At 41.3% G+C, this 20,893-nt stretch overlaps 1 protein-coding gene across 1 annotated transcript; it reads right to left on the reverse strand.

Moving 5' to 3' along the window:
- Positions 1-11,250: 11,250 nt before the first annotated feature.
- Positions 11,251-20,177, reverse strand: mybl1 (v-myb avian myeloblastosis viral oncogene homolog-like 1). The gene is made up of 16 exons (XM_053342466.1): positions 20,155-20,177; positions 17,389-17,488; positions 17,056-17,127; positions 16,687-16,779; positions 15,734-15,954; positions 15,424-15,625; positions 15,253-15,327; positions 14,847-14,957; positions 13,759-13,998; positions 13,276-13,650; positions 13,007-13,146; positions 12,735-12,849; positions 12,502-12,618; positions 12,235-12,339; positions 11,805-11,996; positions 11,251-11,561 (listed from the first exon to the last, which is right to left on the reverse strand). The coding sequence occupies exons 1-16, from the start codon at positions 20,175-20,177 to the stop codon at positions 11,436-11,438; spliced, it is 2,307 nt and encodes a 768-aa protein (XP_053198441.1). The 3' UTR covers positions 11,251-11,435.
- Between the last annotated feature and the right edge of the window lie 716 nt (positions 20,178-20,893).

Genomic DNA, 20,893 nt, shown 5'->3' on the forward strand with positions numbered 1-20,893 from the left:
ATTGTTTCCTTTCTGTTTTTATTTGAATGCACTTTTATATAGTCATGGCAACTGTGAGATATCTCTTTCACTGTTGATATTTTGGCTTGTCACCACAGGATAAGCACATATGTAACTAATAGCATCAATTAACACTGAATCCAATCCACTTAGAGTATTTTACTAATGCTCCGCTCTAGTTTTCTAAACCTTTTCAATGCAAACAACTCCCCACAAAATCCTTTACTTCTAGTTTTAATGCATCACACATCTACTGTATGCATTATGTTTATAAGGGTGTCACAGCATTGTGTTCAATACAGGATTTTAACCATTTTTTGCAAATAGCAGTCATGAGATCAAAGGGTTACATGAGTAGAAAAAAGTGCACTTGGATACACAATGAGTATTTAAAATAATCTTTATGGTAAATAGGATTATTATTTATGAGTTTACTGCAATCGTCCAAAAATACAATGGATAAAACATAAGATATGTGACATCTTGACAGTAAAAAGGATGTAGAGATGTGGTGCAGTTGTGGTAAAATGGTCAAAATACAGATATGTGCCTGAAAACTTTCTAGTGATAAATATAAACTGCTAATATTAGTTGACTGTATTGTCAGGATTGAATTTGCAGTTTTATATTTGCTCTGTTTGTCAGCACAGAAGTCAATATTGGCTCTTTGCATTAAGAGTTCTGCATATTGAAACTAAAAATGAACTCAAAGCAAAAATACTGTAAATGTCCCTGTTAACCTTTCTGGAGCTCCTAAATGTTTTTGCAGTATACCTGTTCTGATATGACAAAGTATCTGCTGTAAAAAAAAAAAAGAAACAAGTTCGCTTAAATCAACAACAGTAACTAAGATTGCATGTAATTCCAAATGTTCCTACATCAGTATACATTATATTATTGAAATAGCAGTTCAGCAAATGTTGATGGAAAACATAAACTGAGACTAGCAGTCTGTTACAGACGCCAAAATAACAACAATTACATATTGACTTACTGACTGACTTACTACTTGTCAACTCCACTATCGATGGCGATGGTTAATGTAGCTCTTTTCCAAACTAAACTATCCATGCACAATATATTTTCTCTATAGTTTTTTAATAACTGCCCTAATTTGTCTGAAGAGATAAAAGCTGGAACATGGAGCTTCCCAGTGCTTGCATATTTTCTTCGAACTAGTAAGTAAACATCTCAACAGCTCACTTTTTCTAAGCAGCTTAGCTTTTCTGTTATGTAAAGGCTTTGCTTCGGCCTTGGTGTCTCGACTGGAGGCATCACACTGAACTAGGAGCAGTGAGAGGAGTTGTAGATGGATCAGAAAGCCCATTTTTTTAACCTTTGGTACATTTGTGCACATTGAAAAGCTGCTAATGGCAAAACAAAACAAAAACAGCTTTGACTGATGGTGTTTGGGTCTATCCACAAATGTAATTTTGTGTGCTGCTGGTCTTTTTCCAGATCCAGAGGGGATGCAGCACAGCTCTGTTTTGAAGGACTTCTGAGGCCAAAGATAATGAGGTTAATGAATAGTCTCATCCATTTACAGCAGTTTCCTCTTTCAGACAAACCCATTTCTCGCTCAAGCTAATCCAAAGCCCTCCTGACACGATTTCTAACCTATATCCTGTTGACATTGATTGTAATTAATGGAGAAAATACCATACACTCATTTCCTATGCAGACTTGTCATTGGTAATAGTTAATAAATGCATTCATCAACCAACACTGTATTGTGTAAACATTGGCAGTTAACAACAAACTTCCAATGCTCTGATCTGATTGTGTTATTAATGTTATTGATGGATGCTTTTTAATCACTGACACAAGCTCACAGCCAAGCTCCATCACACCGGAGCGGGAGAGTGGAGGGGAGGTGGGGAAGTGTGAGGAGGAGGGGGGGGGGTTCAATCACCATCTGTTGAGCTGTCCGCCACCCTGTCCCAAGCTCATTCTTCTTTGTCCCTGCTTACCCAGGCCACTGGAAAATGGGACAGTCAATAACCCTAAATCAATCAAGCAGCTCTTGGTGAGGTAAAATTATGAATTCTCATCCATGTCAGGCAAGCAGTGGCCTCTAAACTCCTCTGTCATATGGGACCAGATGGTCAAAGAACAATAGGTGCTGGCATGAAAATTAGTTGGTCAAGCATCATCTCTGAGATGGACGCTGGCTTTTATTTCACAGCTGAGCTGAAAAATATTGATAACAGATCCATGCCTGGTAATATTTAACTTTGAAAATGAAGAAAATCCAAAACGATAAGTCTCAATAACTAAAAATGTATTTGTTGTCAGTCATGACCTGAATTCTTGTGTGTGTGTGTGTGTGTGTGTTGTACCCCGGGATGACTGTGTCGTTGCTTGTGTTCAGCTCAAGTCAGTGCTGCAGTGGATTAGTCAGCTGCATTTATTTAAAGGTAGTGCAGACAGAGAGAGACAGAGAGAGTGCAGGAGCCTCCGTCAGTGTGCAATTGTCAGATCTTCAAGATGCAGCGCATCTACATGCACAGCAATGAGCACTTTGAAGTCTTCACAACTGTCCTTGCCCCACAAGGTGAGTGGAATAATATCTGCAGTGAAGTGTGGCAGAGCATGACATTATTATTGTTAGAGAGAGCGAGATGGCATATGAACGTACAGATGATGAATAAATGATGGGGTAGATCTCTCCCTGTAAGGACTCTTCATTTACTGAAGCATGTTGTTTCAATTTATTTATGTAGACATGTTTTCATGCATGTTTACAGCTGTGAATAAAAATCATGAAACTAACCTTTTTGCTGATTCATCTCCACTCTCAATGGTTAACAGGGAGGTATCGATACAGAGCAGAAGCTGACAAGGCAAGTTAAACATTCTCCATTTAATATAATCAAATATGCAATGATGGAAAAACTGATCTTTGGCTGCAGGTTTAGCTTCATGTATGTTTAAACAGTATAGAAAACAAAACTCCTTTATTTCATATGATCACAGTCTTATGTATACTGGACATTCATTGTTATGACTTTGACATTGGTGTTATATAAAGTCAATCAATTTCCTCTGTCTCCATTATGTGTTTAATTTCTCTAATTCCTCTGACCAACATAGACCATATTTAGGAGGAACAGATAATGAAGAGTGGACCCAGATTTAGGGTTTCTATTTCACTGCGCAGCAGATAATCTCTGAGTCTTGACACATAATCCTCTCCATTCACACTGACTGACCTGTAGACTGAAAAGAGTTCTTTAGTTACAACTTGAATCAATGCAACAAAAGGAAACGTCTCAAAATGCACTTCATTTAGATTTAGCATCACAACGTCCTGTGTACAAATTGCTACCAAGCTCAGGCTGTGACTCTCACTCTATCCATTAGATGGTAGTGGTGCACAACTACAGGCCCCACTGGCCAGATGAGCTGGAGCTGTTTCCAGGCAACGTCATCCTGGTGCTGTCCAAACACGAGGAGGAGAGGTGGTTTGGGCGGCTGCAGGACGGCCAGCAGGGCTACTTCCCCGCCTCCTGTGTGATGGAGCTGAGCCAGGTTGGTTGGCTGGCATTATGCGTGCAGCAATGCAGCATTACAGGATTGTACTGTTGCTGCCGCTGCTTACTGTCTGAGGGCAGATTGTACTTTCTATTCTACTTTGTTTACATTGAAAGGCCCTGAACAAATGTTGATCAATCTGCTCCTTACTATGAGCAACAGGATCCTACATGAAAACTCAATGTTCTGACTACGGTTAACAATTTTGGTTGTTTCTACAGTTTTGGTAGTTTTTTTTGTAAATAATACCAGAGGGTGCTTTTTTTCCACAAACCTCAACTTTGTTTCTTGTTCAATTCATTCAATTCAAGGACTCCAATTTAATCTGTGAAATCAGCTTGTTAGGACAGTTTTATGTCCTCTTTGGCTCTGGAGGAGTTTTCCAAAGTATGAAGGATGGAAAAACAACAAAGAAATGATTATTTCGGTTTGGGCTTGAGATTTAAAATACAGGAGGCCTGCAATACTATAAGTAGTCATGTAGTTTGAAATACATGGGCATGTATTGTAGGATTAATGAAATGAAAGATGTTATTGTTGCATTATGGGAAATGTAGGTTCCAGAGTTTTTGGAGCACAACCCATATGTAATAACTAAAAATCTGGACATCTTGGCCTTTACAGTGGTTTTAAATTATCTGTAATTTTTTTATTTTTTTTTTAATTTGATCCAGCACTTTACCTTTTTACTGTTATCATGTTGTGTCTGACCTTCGGGTACAAATACCTACTTACCTTACCTTACTTTGCAACTCCAATTTGAACCCTTCTTTATATAATTTGCCACATGTGAGTTTCCTATCATTCTTGAAGTGTAATACTAAAGAGAATTCTTCAGAGAATCTACTGCAGGCAGTATAGAGGTTATTTGAGGATACCATTAGGACATTTTTACCTTAAACACACACAGCTCTTTTCATTCTCAGGCAAATCTGCCCCCAAAAGGCCTTCGAAGGAGTGTGTCTCTGAGAATCTCCAACTGGGACAACAATGTTAATCGCAGTAAATGTGGAAGGTAAGTGTAAACCTCATATGGCAACCACAACAACAAAACACCCCCCTCCTCCCCTCAACAAGTGCATGCATACACATCATGCACACACACACCCAGCAGCTGTTCCACCATCACACATCCCCCATTCCCAAATCCCATCCCACTGCTCTCCGCCCAGTGCCCCTAAACAGGTGGCCCCTCTCGTCCCTCATCAGTTGACAAAGCACACTGATTACTCACCCCCCACACAAACACACACACACATGCAGGCTTGCACACACACTAGTCAATCCCCTCTCACTGCACTGCATCTCATTACAGCCAAAGAGGAGCGGGAGGATGCCAGAAAGACTTTGTAGTTTTTCATCTAAAAGGTTATGATGGCACAAGCAACATTTTACTCTTTTTATGAAGAATTATCAGATATAAAATAACTACTTTTTCCAAATCAAAGCATTTAATTCAATTTTGCACCAAATATTGTCTGATATGATACTGTATCTCTCTTGCAGTTTATTTGACAGTAGGAGCCATTTATATTTGACAGCCTGCCACTGAACTTCGCTGACACACACACACACACACACACACACACACACACACACACACCACACAGAGCCCTCTGTACAGCTCCGTGCCTGTCTTGTCTGCTAGCAGTGGAATTTGGGTCATGAGGAATAAACAGGGCCTTTGTGTTTGTTATTTCCTCTTTGTCCCCCAGTGGACACATTCTGCAGGCGCTGAAGAGGGGGAGCAGGGGAGGAGGTGGAGGTGGAGGTGGAGGAGGAGAGGTGGGGCTGGATGGGTGCCAGGGTGATAGCGAGGGCCCCATCCCAGTGCGGAGGCCCCAGAACCCTCTGCCTCAGCCTGTGGCCTCCCAACCCCAGACACACAGATCCCCGAGCCTGCTCCACAGGATCTTGTCCAAGTGCCGGAAAAAGAGTGAATGCCAGGGAGCCAGCAACGGAGCCTTCGAGGGCGACTAAGAGGCCCTCCTTTTTGTCCTGGGTGGCTGAGTTGAGTTCACTTCTGTGGGGGAGCTGTGGGGTGAGAGGAGGACCTTCTGAAATATGCAAAAACAGGTCTTGAATATCCTGATTTGGGTAGGAGCTTGATGCCACATCAGGTATTCTTGACTTGGTTACATTTCCAGAAGGAAGAGGTTAACAGGGGTGAATATACACACCCCAATCAGTGATGTCACAAAAGGTGTATTGCCCATTGCATACCACGGACAATGCTTGCTGTGACATCACAGAAAGGGGCGTGGCCAGAAATGCAACGTGCCCTCAAAGTTTGAATGTCCAGATGCACTTTTTTTCTCTCTGTCGCAGCATGTTAAAACCTAATGCCAGGCCTATGCTTTGTAAAATATATAATTACATTCACTGCAATTATACAGTATGTGTAACTATAAAAGAAGTAACATTGAAATTAGTGGCACTCAAGAAAGCAATAAGAGATGCTTCACTGATCAAATGTAACCTTTTTCTTCAACTTTGATGCAGTAAGAGAAGTGTTATTTCCATTCTCTGTGTGCATTTTGTCTCATGTGTGTCACCGTCAGTCTGTTGATATGTACAGTATGTATATATTTAGCTACATAATGTGCAAGCTATTATTATTTTTATGATTATAAAACCAACAAACTCTCACTGGCTAACGTCTTTTTATTTCAGTGGAAACATGCCTCAGTGTATTACCTCATACTTCAGCTCCTGTTCATTTTCCTTTGAACACACTGGGCCTCCCTCCTATTTAACAGTGCCGGAGGAGGAAAAAAAAACTCTCTCAAGCGAAAGGAAGTGTGATTGAGGCCTGCTGAAAGCCTCGCCAAAAGAACCAGGGATTGTGCCGGTTGCCCCGGAAACGCCAAAGAAGCTCTCAGAAGTTGCATGTCGTCTTCGTCCTCCGCAGTGCCTCCCAGCATGTCCCAGTAGTGGGATCTCTATAGGGTGGGATGTAGATTACCTCTTTCCAGAGGACGCAAACACCAAACCTAATCCTAACCTTGGCCTTGACCTCCGTGGGGAAACGCACCCCTCTCCTCCCCTCCCTCTGGTTTGATTTGGTCTGTGGTATAATCCTTTGTAATAAAGGATGTAGGAGGCAGTCACTCTGGGGCCAGTGTTTGGGAGGCATGTCGCGTGTAGGAAAAAGGGTGTAAATGTTACAAAGAGAGACAGAGCCACTGCTCCTCTGATTCATGAGGAGAATATTTGAGTGGGCCTTTCCGCTGCTACTGTTGCAGCTTATCTCAAGCTCGTGACTCTCACTTTCACATAGAGCGAAGGAATTAATGTGCACAAAAATTTGACCTTTGAACAAGATTACAATGACAGCATATAGCCTAATTAAATATAAAAGATGTGTACTTTCCTTAATGTGATGAACAGCATGTTAATGCATGAATAGGAAATGTTTGAAAGGAGAAATGTCACTGACAGCTATGTAGATGCTTCCTCTTAGCTGCAAGTAGTGATTTGGCACTTGCTTATAAGTTCTTGGCAGTGATACATGTAAATTCAGCTAAGGTCACAGACTGTGGAGATGCTGTTTTCATTCATACTTAACACCAAGTCCTGCACTGGAGGTGTTGTTTCAAAACATTGCAAATCCTCAGTCAAATGACAGCTGGCTTTACCTCACACAGCGCTGACACCCACAAGTGGAAACAGTGACCTATATAGGGTGGAAAGGCCAGGGTCCAAATTTGACACACACACACACACACACAAACACACACGCACGCACATACAGCTCAGGGTTGTGGACTCTCCCGCCTAAAGTGTGCTATCCCTGCTGTGTTGTGCTGGATGTCTTTGGGGGGATGGGGGAGGAGGGGTAACAGGGTGCCTGCCAGATGACTGCTCTGTCAGCCCTATAATGGGCTGCCATCTGCTGTCTAGCATACACAAAGGCAAACAGTGTGTGTGTGAGAGTTTGTGTGCTCGCTCATGGGTGTGTGCTCAAGAGGAAGAAGGCAGGGGAGATCTGGTCGGGCGCCCACAGGCTCTGTTTCATGTCATCGGTGTTCAAGGAAAAACACACACTTATGGGCTCACTCAATGAGCAGAAATAGAGAGGGGACATTACAGGATGGAGAAATTGAAGTGGTGCACATTATGGTGTCAAGGTTTAATAAGTATTCAAATAGAAAGGTGGAAAATACAATAAACATTAAGAGCTGTGTAACAAGTCTAGCCTGTATTAAACAGAGTTGCTTGTATGGGTCAATAAGTCACTTTAATCTAAAGACTGCTTCCCTTAAATACATACAGTAAGCATAAGGTGGAAAGGCTGCTGCCAATAACCAATTAAGAGGGAAAAGGTCTCTGACATCTTTCAACTCTTAGGTTGGGTCACCCAAGAACAAAAGACCCTCTTGTACAAGAATGAGAGCGAAGGGAGACAGATTGATTAAGTGGACATGGCGTGCATGCAGCGCCTGTGTTTATGCGTGCATTGTTTGTATGCATGCGCGCTGCTGCTCCTTAAGCATAAGGCAAGTCGTCACGTCCTTTGCCTCCCTCATTTGGTGGGCAATTGAGTGAATGGGTCTGTAAAACCAACAGCCCCGAGGACAAAGGAGCCCGGGGGCATTAAGTCATGGGTGAGTGGGCCCCTTTAGGGCCAGCAGCTGACCCTGTGGAGAGGCCTCTTGTTCTGGTGAAGGGGACTCGTGTCCCTTGGACCCCAGGCCAAGTTGACGGCATCCCGACATATACATACACACATGACAGGAGACTCCACTTAAAACCTCTCAATCAGTCTCAGTCTCGAACCCCGGGCCTCACCAATTCACCTGTCGCATCCACCTGAGGACATGTGACACAATTACGGGTATACTGTATGAAGAGGATCTGACCTTGTTTCTGCCCCCAAAGAAAAAAAAGCTCTCAAGGAATCACTTGTTGGCAAGAGCTCAAGATGTTGCTATGCCTGCTGTGAGCATGTCAGAAAAACTAAAGGATCACCAGAAATCTTTATTACGTGGGAAACGCCATGTAACATATACTAATTTGTACAGGGGCAGCTGGCAGAGAAAGAAAGCACCCCTCAGTCTCAAAAACACAGAAAAAAACATAGACACAGGAAATTCATGTCATGCAACAAAGGCATTTATTTTTACAAATTAAGTACATGGTTACAAGACAGTCGGCAGGATTTCTATGGTACCTCGGTTATGATTTCAAATGCTACAAAATACTGAGTGAGTGTTACATCTGTGATTTCACCATATAAATTAAAGCAGAGTCCAGCATTATGTGTGTTGCTCATGCATATAACTACAGTAGTATGACAGCTGCTACTATCATGTATATGTACTTAATTCCCTCAAAACCTATGATGTTACATGGCCAAGTGTTGTTAACATACAAATATATTAACTTGGACTCACAAATGGAATGTACAAACACAAATCAAACCCACAAACAGGACATATAACACAAATATATACAGATTTAAGACACATCTCAGCCACCAGATTTTAAATACAAATACCTTATGTTGATGACATCTACTTTCTGTTTTAGAGTTGTGTGCTGTTCTCCTGATCTTTCCACTTGATCTCCCTGACAAGATTCCCTTCTTATTCTCACTCAAATGCTTAATGCTGGATAATCCAGATTATTACTAATACTGGATCCACTAATGCCAATAATACGAAGACCATTTATAGCTGTAGTGTTACCTAACCAGTCCGAGATATAGTAGATTATAGTTTGTATCAGGATGGTTATTAAAAAAGAAGTGTCATGAATCAGCCCGTTAACATGGAAGCACAGTGGGGTACATTTCGTTAGCATCACACCTCAATTTGTGCATATTTACATGATATTTTAAGCATTTTGTTCTTATGTAGGGTGTCATATAATGAGTAAGCAGGTGGTAGATTGTGCTGAAGGGTATTTGAGGATGGTATAAGCTTATTGAGTCACAGCGATCAAATTTAGTCTTGATTGTAAAGGATTAGTTGTGTTTTTGCTCAGAGTTGTCTCTTGTTCTAAAAACGTTAGCTGCAAGACTTTGATGCAGTGTGTTAAATTACACATTTCTGCAGCAAAGCAGGATAAAGAACATATTAAAAATCAAGCAGCATGATCTTAATGTCAGCATTCAAATTTTTTTAAAAGGGGGGGGGGGGACATCCATCTAACACACAAACACACACAAAAAAAGAAAATCAAAACAAAAATAAAAATAAAAATAAGGACAAGAGCTACATCATCAGAATGAACAAACACACATGTAAAATTAAATGAGTAAAAAAGTGCAATTTGTCTATGATTAGAGGTCGGAGATGGCGTCCTGCTACCTAATTAGAGAACATTTGAATAAAAGAAATAAAATGTCCTAAAAAAACTACATGTTACAAGATCACAGATACAACTACACAATGATTTGCTAGATCTTGTCTGGTCAGGAGGAGAAAAAAAAGGAGAGATTAACATGTTAAATTAGTGGCAGTGCATGTTCTTTTAACTTGGAGTAATAAAACTGAATGAATGATAGCCCAATCCTGATTTTGAAAGAGAAAAGACAATAAAATTCTTCAATAATTCCTCTTAAAATGATTTTTTTTAAAGAAATAAATAAATTAGTAGACATTAAATAAATAAAAACCTACAGCCTTCATATAAAAAGTAAATCCTTCTCAACCATATGCTTGTTGTTGAACACTGTTGATATGAAAACTCTGGTCGGTGCCAACCGTGAAACATCAGACCAAAGTAATGGTGACCATTCATTTCTAATACACAGAGAACTGCTTTAGAGGAAGTGAGGGTTTTTAGGCTGTTTTGTCAGCAAAGTTAAACTTCTTTAAGAAAAAAAAACTCATGGTGTCCGATTTATATTAATATCTAGGCTTTAGAGCGGTCAGATAATAAATAAAACAAACAGAAATAAACATTAAAAGGTACCCTTCTATTTTTTTGAGGTTCTTACACATGTACATTGCAATGAAATACATTCAACCGATGTCTCGACAGACACTATGGCCTTGGAAAGGAAACGTGTTGTTAAAAAAAAAAAAGATACCATCGCAAGTGCTATCCAGTTTGCCCTTTAAAAAAACACTGCTCCTTTCTCAGCAGCAAAATCAACTCAGTAGTGCAATACTGACAGCTTCCTACTGTATTTCCATCCTTAAAAACTTCACATCAACATGGATTCTCAGCAATGTAACGCCGCTGTCTCAAAATAAAAAAAACAAAAAAAAATAAAACACGCAGCTGCATTTTTGTCTAATTTGAAAGCAGTGATTAACGCATCGTATACTGTGTGTCTGTTTGTGTGATGTGTTTCATGGACCTTTAGTCCATTAAAATCTGGTTAAAAACCCATTTTAAAAAACCCAAAAATTCTTGTGTGCATGTAAGTGTGTTTTTTCTGTCTGATAACAGCAATGGGGTAGTTTAGCAAAACAAGCTAGAGGAGATAAACAACGTATGTACACAATGCATTACATCATAAAATGTTTTTCATTTAAAACAATATATTAACTCAGAAGCAGCCACTGCTAATAATAAACACTCTATTTCTACAGCCTATACTGTATGTGCAGGTCGTTTCAACGTTACTGACTAGTGCAGGGAAAAAAAATCAAGCCTTTTCATGTCTGTACAAAACTGCACATGTAGCCAGGTTTTGTGTGTGTTTGTAAGAAAATATAGGCCAAAAATAGAACACCTTTAAACAACAAACTACTTGGGCAGTGACCTAGAAACGTGTTGAAAACAATACGAGCAGCCATGCCTTTTCTGTGTACGTCCTTGGCAGTGCATTTCTGCTTTGAAAGAAAAAAACGCTTGTCTTCACTGGATTGTCTCTTACAAGATTCAGTGGAGGTGTTTAGTTGTCGGGCAGGTGTAGTGTTGCCTGTGCAGGTCAGGGGACGGCTTTAAAGCACAAGGGCCCTTGAGGTAGAGCCAGATGATGGGTAAGGGTTCAGGTACTGACGGGCCTGCTCTGTCATGATCAGCTGGTCCTCTGTCTTCCCATAAACCACTGCTTCCCACTCACTCACCTGCAGAGGAGTGACCAACAGTTACCAACAGTTACCAACGGTTACCAATGGTAGTGTAATCTTTCTTCTGCAAAACAACACTGGTCACAACTACACTTATGAACTCTTTCCTTTATCCACTCTACATTTTCTTACCCTTCTTTATTGTATAAAAGGAGAATGCAAACCATGAGTGGACTCCCTAAGGAAACATAAACATCTTATAAAAACGTCTTATGCAGGTTTGTTTTGATTGCAACATACCTGTACAATGGCGTGTTTTGGTGCTTTGTGGTGGGTAGGGGGCTTCTTTACCCTGGGACTAGTGAAGCGCTGGGGGTGTACAGGGACCAAAGAGGGCTCCTCTCTCCCAGAAGTCAAAGGGCGGGTACAGTCCTCTTGCTCAGGGGTTGGGGTGATTAGAGAAGAGCTCGTCAGTAGACTATCATCTGGCACCTGTAGTATAATGTTCAGTGAAAGGAGTAGATTAAGATGATGAAGTAGATTGACAATTTAGGTAATGATGTTGCATGAGCATGCATATTTTTTTGCATTGTCAAGCACCTCACTATTGACAGACCCTGAGCAGCTGTTTTAGTTTTTTATGCCTATACTCAAGTGCATATAAGAGGTAGTTTCTTCTAGTTTAAGATAAGACTAAGTTTTCTTATCCATTGTCTTCAGAGTGACTTACTTGTATGTTGTTGAGTTGCTCTTGGAAGAGTTGGACACTGAGGCAGTCTTTCCCCCAGGGGTCCAGGACAAGGGATTTGCGCACTTTTCTAGCAGGACCATCCATCTGAAATAGAATAACAGTAATTGCTCTAGTTCCACCAGTGTTGTGATTTAACTCCATAAAATTCTAAAATGTGTGTGTGTGCGTGTGTGTGTGTATTAGTATGTATTTGTTTCTTCAGATAACAGAGCAGGTTGGGGTGATGGAAGATTTGCAGACACATACGTTATGTTTCCATGCTCTGTAGTCTGGCTGGAAGTCTGTTCTGTTGAAGATGTCTGATCCAGTCTCCTGCTTCAGAACTTCTCGAATGTCCTCTTCTAGAAATGCCAAAGGCTGCGGCTGAAAAACACAGAGACTAGTATAACCTCGAGAACAGGCTACTGTATGTAAGAGATGTTAAGAGATTATGAATACAGATGGGGAAAAAAGCATATAAGCACAGTGCAAACACGTACCTCCATCTTTAGTGGCCCATGCATTTTCTCCTGGGCAGCCAAAGCATTTTTGAAGGGAGTCGGCGTCCTCGGAGTTGGAATCATGACAGTTTTATGAAATTTAGGAGTCCTAGAGCTGGAAAATTGACAATAAATATATTTTTACAAATTAATCTTGTCCAAAGAATCAGATGGAAAATTTCATCAATGTGCATCATGATTCTGGCTTTTCATCCAGTTCTTTTGAGATCTGAATGCATCCTTATTGCCCTTTTTCCTGTTTATTTATTTACCCATCATTCTCTTTCTGGTGCTTGGGTGTGGTTTCCTTGTGAATCGGTGTATTGACGAGACATCTTTGGCCACATACAGGAGTAGAGGTGAGGGCGGGGTTATCCAAATTCAGATGCTCCGCCCCTGATATGTTGCAGAACTGGGGAAAACAGACAAGTCATGTCAGCCACATAACCAATGCAACTTTAGTATATCTACTCAGTAATAATCCAATCTGATGAGGAGGGGGACTGTGGGGAATGAGGAAAATATAAGAGATTTCATTTACTCGTGATGGGGTGAATGGCAGTGACTTTGTGGGCGTTTTCTTGGGTGAATTTGAGACATTTTCCAAAAAGGAGGAGCAAGTCCTGTCGCACAAAGGAGACGGTTCCCCCCTCTCTCTTCTCCTCCTCCTCCCAGTAGAAGCCTGTGTGGGTTTGGATGAGTTGATGGGAGTCAGGGATGTGACAGGGCCCAGACCAAGAGGAGCACAGTTCTTGTCACAGCCTGAGACGTCAGTCGGAGTGTTGACTATGAAGCCCATCGAATCATCAATGGTCCTGTCTTGCAGCAGAGAGGTGTAGCCGGCCTGGTTGTGTCTGGGTGGTGTCGTTGCCTCTGACAAGTCAAAGCTGGCCACATCGCTCCATGCCACAGGGTCCTGCAGAGCAAAACACATCTGCAGTAGATCTTTAATACATTCAGGACCAATTCAACAAATTCATACTGAGATATTTTAGCTCTCTGTTGTGTTCCTTGTGTTACTTACTGAGTCAATGAGCTCCATGGTCTCTGCGAACTCTGGTATAGTCTGCAGGGTGGAGAGCACAGTGCTCGCCTCTACAGCCAGGAACTTGCTGGGGGAGACAGGAAGTTGGGTTGGAGGTCCCCGGGGGATCTCAGGGCCCCTCCATGGCCTCCTTTCCGCCTGTTCCTCCAGGCTGCTGCTACTTGTGGTCATCGTGTCGTCTGACACACTGTCCGACCAGGCTGAGTACTGCTCCAAGCTCTGAGGGGCAGGAGTAAGAGAATACTGGTATTAGATCTTTGGCTTCATCAGCAGGTCTGTCTCTGATCAGATGGTGTAGGAATATCATTCTAAACTTGTCTGTTTTGAACTGATATGTGATACCGCAACAAATCAGATCAATCTTCACCACTCAGTCATTCAATAGTACGTCACTGACTGTGAAGAATGAGGTATTACATGAATGGAGTGATGGAAATATGAAAACAGTGCAAGGGAGGGACAGACCAGGAACAGGAGGGACAGAGGAGAGTGCTTGTTTCAAAAACAAACTGTTGGCTGAGCATGGGAGTGTGAGGATTGGAGGGGATGAGAGAGCGGGTTCATGTTTGGAGTTATGGTAATGGGAGGGGGGGCAGGGCAGCTACCAAGCACAGCTTCAGGCCAGTTTGAATGAGTAGCAATGGGAAGCTAGTTACTATAGCAACACTACAGCAAATCAGGCTACAGGCACGCATACATGTGCGCCATTCTTGTTTTCACGTGAATACACTGCAAAAAGTTCATTGTGCCTTGTCTTGAAATCATCTTTTCCTTAAAATAAGGAAAAAATAGACCAAGCAGTTGAGATTTGGGAATTTTCTAGAAACAAGTGTCTGAGTTGTTTTTTTGTTTTTTGTTTTAAATGAAGTGGTATTAAAGCCTAAAGAATAACACCCGGTTCAGGAAAATTCATAAGATTCTGACTTTGACTCGATTTCAGGACTCAAAGGCCAGTTAAGTAAGGTGTTTAATATTAGAATGACCCTTTTTACAGTGTATGCAAGCTACAAACACACACAGGCTATGCTGCCTAAAATTGCTAACACACATTCGGAGTGTGTTCTTACACATGGACCTCTGCACTGCACTTGTCGGTGGACTTCATTTTCTGCTGACATAAGCAGCAGCTCAAGCTCCTTAATTCTTTGCTCTCTGTCGGGATCATCCAGGCAGGATGGCTGAAATAAACAAATGTCAGGGAGGAGAGGTTGAGAGGACAGGAGGAAAGGAAGAAGTTAAGAAAAACAGGAGAAAAAGACACAAAAAACAGATTTACACATAAAATACTATGGGAGCTCTTGAGATTTACCCCCATTATATCTGTTATTAATTGTTAGGTGAAAACAACAGGACATTCAAGTATTTGATTTGAAGTCCAGAGTTAGCAATCACAAAGAAAATCACAGAAAGTCTAGAAAATAAGGTGCGGCAAGTGGTTTCAAGTAGCATGCACAGAAACACATGACGACTCACCGGTATGAATCCTGAACTATCAGAGAGATTGTCCATCATGTGTCTACTGTGAGGATCATAATTAAATCTCCCCATCTAAATCACAGAGAAGCACACTTCAGTTAAAAAAAATCAACAAAGACAACAAATACAATACATCAAAACAACATTTAGACTAGAAAGAAAGTAGACCTGGTTGGGTCCCGTCATGGGCAGGGGGCTGTGGCCACAGTGCTGGGGCTCTGTTGGCGTTGGAGGACACTGTCTGGAATGGCGCCTCTTTCCTCCAGTTTGAGAGGAAGAGAAAGTCTTGCAGCCATCTTGTAGGTAGCCCTCGTGCTCCACCTTCCTCCTCATGGTGGAGTTCCAGTGGTTCTTGATGGAGTTGTCTGTCCTGTTGAGAGGAGGATCAGTCACTTTAAGCAAATTGCCTCACACTGGAAGTAATAGAGTATGTGTGTGTGTGTGTGTGTGTGTTTGCATGTGCGTGAGATTATATTACCGTCCAGGTAGGAGCTTGGAGATCTCTGCCCAGCGGTTGCCCAGTCGTTTGTGGGCCTCATAGATGATTCGATCCTCTTCCTGAGTCCATGAAGATTTCTTTACCTCTGGGTTAAGGTGGTTGTGCCACCGTTCACGGCACTGCTTCCCGATTCTCCCCTGGAGGTGCTTTGCGATCACCGACCAACGCTTGGGGCCATACTTGTGAACCAAGTCAATAACCTGCACAAACATCATCAGAAGAAAGATATATCCTCCTTCATCTTCCTATAATGTTCTGTCATCTTTGATTTTATTTGTGATGAGGCCAAAATTGCTTTCAGCATACAAGATAGGATAAAGATACAAACTGCCAAAATGTCTTCCTTCTTTTCTCGTTTATAGCAAACAGCAGCCCTGGTGTTTGGAAAGCTTTCACTGCAGCAGCAGCAGAGCTTGTTTGGCTGTTTCTGTCACAGTTTAAAAATGTTGTGACGTCATTGTTGGCAACCCAGGCTACTATTGATACTGTAGGTTTGTGTTTCTGATTTGATGCCAAGATTTCGGAGGAATGAGAAACCATTCTTGACATACTTGAAAAATCCTGATCCTTGTAAGGGTTGCATTGTTCATCTTAGAGATTAGGCTGATATTACAGCTCTACTGTGTACAAAGAAGGGCTCAGCTGTAAACCAATGACGTATAAAGTCTGTGTTTTATTAGAGATGATGTAGTGGAGCATTTATTTAAAAAAAAGCTAGGGCAAAGAAAGTTGTGGCGGGAACTAAGCTTGCGCATGTGCACAGCTCTGTTAATCTGGTTGGTGAAAGATACATTGCATATTGTGGCATTTGTGTTCCTTCACTTAGACTAAACTACTTTCCACGCTCCTCACAGCCTCCTCCTGTCCCTATCATTTAACTACTTTGTCATCTCTCTTTCTCTCCAGAACAGGACACTCCCGGATCATCTTACCTTTTGATCTTCTTCTTTTGTCCAAGGTCCTTTCACCAGCTCTGGGTTGAGCACCTTCTGCCAGCGGTGCTGACACTGGCCATCTGTCCTCCCCTGTGACAGAGCAACACAAAGCACAACACCTCATTACACCACACCACTACCTCACAGTTACACCTTCTCCTGACAACTGTAAATTAATCTGTATGACTATCACTGTTCAAAACATGCTGATTTGGAACAATGTTAATTATGAGACTACTGAAAGGTGTGTATAGTTATTAACTGTTAAAATGAAAAGAGATGGACAGATATGCCATAAAGAACTAACAAAATTGTTTTTTGCTAGACAGCCTTTCACAATGCAGGCACATCACATTATACACTTACCAGAAAATAGTTTGCTATTAATTTCCAGGAGTCAGTTCCATGCTGCTCCACAAGCTTTTTCAGCTTTTCATCCTTAAAATGGGACAAATAGAAGTTAAAGTTAGTAAAATCGCTATTCCTCCTGAGTAAATTACTCCATCTACATTACCACACTGTCCTCTTTGATTGTGCTATTGAATAAAATAACATCAGTGACTACCCTAAAAGACTTCCTCTTATTTGGAAAGGAAAAAAAATAGCCTCATGCAGCAGAAAGTCCCCATCTCACTCTCCTAAATAACCTACAAAACCCCCCTTCAGTCCAGACCTCCCTTGTACTTCTGATAAACTTACCTCGTCACGGGACCACTTCACTTTGCACAGGGCCTTTTTGTCTTTGCTCTTCTCTTTACTCTCTGGGTCTGTAGAGTGCAGCTCTTCATCTTCATCATTGCTAAAGGTACACAGGACAAATGTGGAGAAGGAAAAAAGAAAAGAAAAGCAGATTTTATCAATGGAGCCAAAATTTCTTTATAAGGTCAATGTCTGTAAGCAGGAATAGTGATACGAGTGTGGTATCACATGGAAGTTACTACTACTGACTCCTGTAATAATATCTTAGTTACTACTAGTACCCAATATATTTCAGATACTCAGTAAAACCTATGCAAATGTGTACATGTAAATATCTCTACTTGTAAAGGATATCCTGTTATTGCACACGCTCTCAAGGGAGAGGAGCAAGAAATTTAGCTATTACATGAGCTCAGTTTTTAGTAGATTTTTTTTAACCAGGTTGGTTTGTTCCTTGCTGTATTGCAGACTCAAAGAAAGGGGGATAAAGATGTGGCCACTGAAGACTAATCACTGTGACCAGTAATCGATGGATTTAATGGAAACACGAGTACATAATAACACTATATAGTTCAACTAGACTGTCACCGGCCTTATTTAGTGCCAGATTTTTGGACAAACCTTGTCGGAATAAAAAAGTAAGAGAGAAACAACTCGCATACATGCCAGCATACAACAACACAAAATTCCTCTGCTCTGACACAAGATGTTGGCAGGTAGCTCTGTACTTCTGTGTTCCCATAATACTTGCTGCTGCTGCCGGGCAACACTGTCTTTGTGGTAGAGGAGCAGACTTTAATAAAAGGAAGAGAAATTAAGTTAGCCCGAGACCCATTACCATACGGAAGACCTTTACAGTCTCTCACTCACACTCACACTCACACACACAGAGAAGGGGAAAACAGTGCTTTCCTCTGGTCGTGTATCAGAATGTGGAGTGAACGTGAAAAGTCTATTTCAGTGTGGAAACTTGAACATGGCACTTGAATTTTGGTGTGGCCTGATTCTCTCACTGGAGCAAAGAGAAGTGTGGATGTGAGTCTGGACCTATGGCTGAACAGGAAGGAGGGGCATAAGGGGGCCGAAGGAAAGGGGCAATACCACATCAACAGGCTCTTTCACCTCCAGAGGTGTATGAGCGTGTGTGTGTGTGTCATTTTTGATGGAGGAGGCGGTGCGCTGGGGTGTGGTCAAGGGAATGGCAGAGCCCTAACGGTCAAAAAGTTTCAAAAAACAGGCAGGCTTATGTAACACCTTCACATGTTGTTCAACACATTATTTACCTTAATATGACAAAAATATGATGTTAAAATGTGTTTCAAAAGTTGCAAAATGCACAACTGGAGTATCAATAGCATCAACCATTCATCGTCAGTTTCCTCGATTATCATAAACAGTTTACAGGATATTGCAAGATACAGGATGTGCGTGCAGATCAAATCCTGAGATGGTCTAATTGCAAAAGAAGAGACACACCCATGTTTCTCCAGATGTTAGCACATGGAGGCGGTTCATGGTGGTGATAATACATAAACACTTTTTTTCACTCAAGTTGAAATGACAGAACAGCCATGTTTATGAGTTTTATATGATCAGAATAATCAACAAAGCTACAACCAAAACTCATTTTAATTGCTGATTGTTTTTTTTCTTCAAAAAAAGTTTACTGAAGTCTATAAAATGTCAGAAAATAGCGAAAATGCCTATTACAATTTCTCAAAGACTAAGGTTGCATCTTCAAAATGCTTGTTTTGTTTGACCAACAGTCTTAAAACCTATAGGTGTTAAATTTATATTGATAAAAATCAGAGAAAAACATAACATCATCATATAGGAGCAGCTTGGGTGGCATTTTTTTCTTGATAAATGACTGAGATGATCAATCAACTGTGAAAATTAGCTATTCAAATTATGTTAATCAACCAATCAATTAATCAGCTTATCATTTCAGCAATAATTGTCTGTTTTTAACATGAATAATTATAACACTTGATTGCAAATACTCAAACTATTATGCAACCAGCTGTTTTTGACTACCAATTCTCCGCCTAATTTGGTCACTCTCATTAAACTAATCACAAAGGCACACAACTGTTTGCTTTCAGTCTCATAGGTACTTTTTGAAGGCGTTAAAAACAAGGAATGACTTTGGGCTATGTAACATACAAATATGAGCAAAACATTTTATTAAAAACACAGTAAACCTTTCATCTATTGTAGCTTTTTATCTTTTACGTTTTATGACCTGATCCAGACAGACAGACTCTAAGTTGTAAAAAGGTTTTATCAGCTGCAATTAAACTGACTGATCTGTCACTTTCCAAGATGCTGCAGCTGCATAACTGCTCTTTGACAATAAGCTGTGCGCCTCCTATGCATATTATTATTATTCCAACAAAACATGGTAAAGCACACCTTCAAAGTGAAACTAGATATCATTCTCATCTTAAAATATACTACTTTTCAGGCTACTGTGAGATATTTATGTATGGGCACTCGCTCCATTAACTACCAGTCACTAACAATGCAGGTGGCGCTCCTTACAGTGTGTCTGTGCAGGTGCAGGTGTAATGCAAGTTACGTTATGCTGTCAAAAATGAAACTTAAAGCAGTGTGGCTTCTTACGTTTCATTTTCAGGACACTAGAGCAACACCTAGCTTACAACAAGGGTGCACAGAGTGAAGGTGACAAACAAACAGATAGCGACCTGCATAAAGAAGCAACACTGTATTACTATTATTACTATTGTTGTTGTTGGCACCCACCTGCGTGATTTCACGTTGTCCATGACAGCCGGTGGGATGAATGAACCTTTTCAACGACGAACCTGTGTTTGGCAGCTCTTTAAAATCCCACATTAATAGAAGTTTATCCATAGAAATCGTTGTCACTCGGCTAACGTTAGCCAGCGAGCTAACTTAATGTACAGTTCATAATATTACGCTCTCTACGGAAAAGCCGCTCTCATAGTCGATAACATCTTTCCAGAGAAAAGCGTCGCTCCGTCCTCCTATGAGACGTTTTTACACGATAAAATTACACCATAAAAGGCCGTTATGACGCTTAACAGAGGAGCATATTACTTTCATTACTCGCAGTCCGGGTGTTACTATCTTACTCGACTTATTTCCATTTGGCGTTATGAATTTTGTCCATCCCGCCGATTCTCGCGCCCAGCCCTCTGCGCAGGCGGCCTAGCTTCTGATTGGTCAGAAACGAGGCTGTTAAAAAAAAAGAGTCGATACTCTAAAGTGATTGGTCAAAACCTTGGAGGAGAGGCTTGTGTGTGATTGGCTATAAGAGGGATGTGGTCTCGTTGATTGGTCGAGGGTCTGAGGAGGCGGGAATTTAGTGAGACGCCTGTACTGTCACCTTGCAGCAGGCAGAAAGGGTCCTTTCATGAAAGCGGTCGGTGGTGGCTCAAAGTGGGGTGCGGGGACTTATAGGGGCCCTTGACGGGGTTTCAGGGGGCTTCCCAGCCACACAATTAATTTAAGCGGTTAC

Source organism: Scomber japonicus, chromosome 21 (genome assembly GCF_027409825.1).
Source record: "Scomber japonicus isolate fScoJap1 chromosome 21, fScoJap1.pri, whole genome shotgun sequence".
NCBI classification, from domain to species: Eukaryota; Metazoa; Chordata; class Actinopteri; order Scombriformes; family Scombridae; genus Scomber; species Scomber japonicus.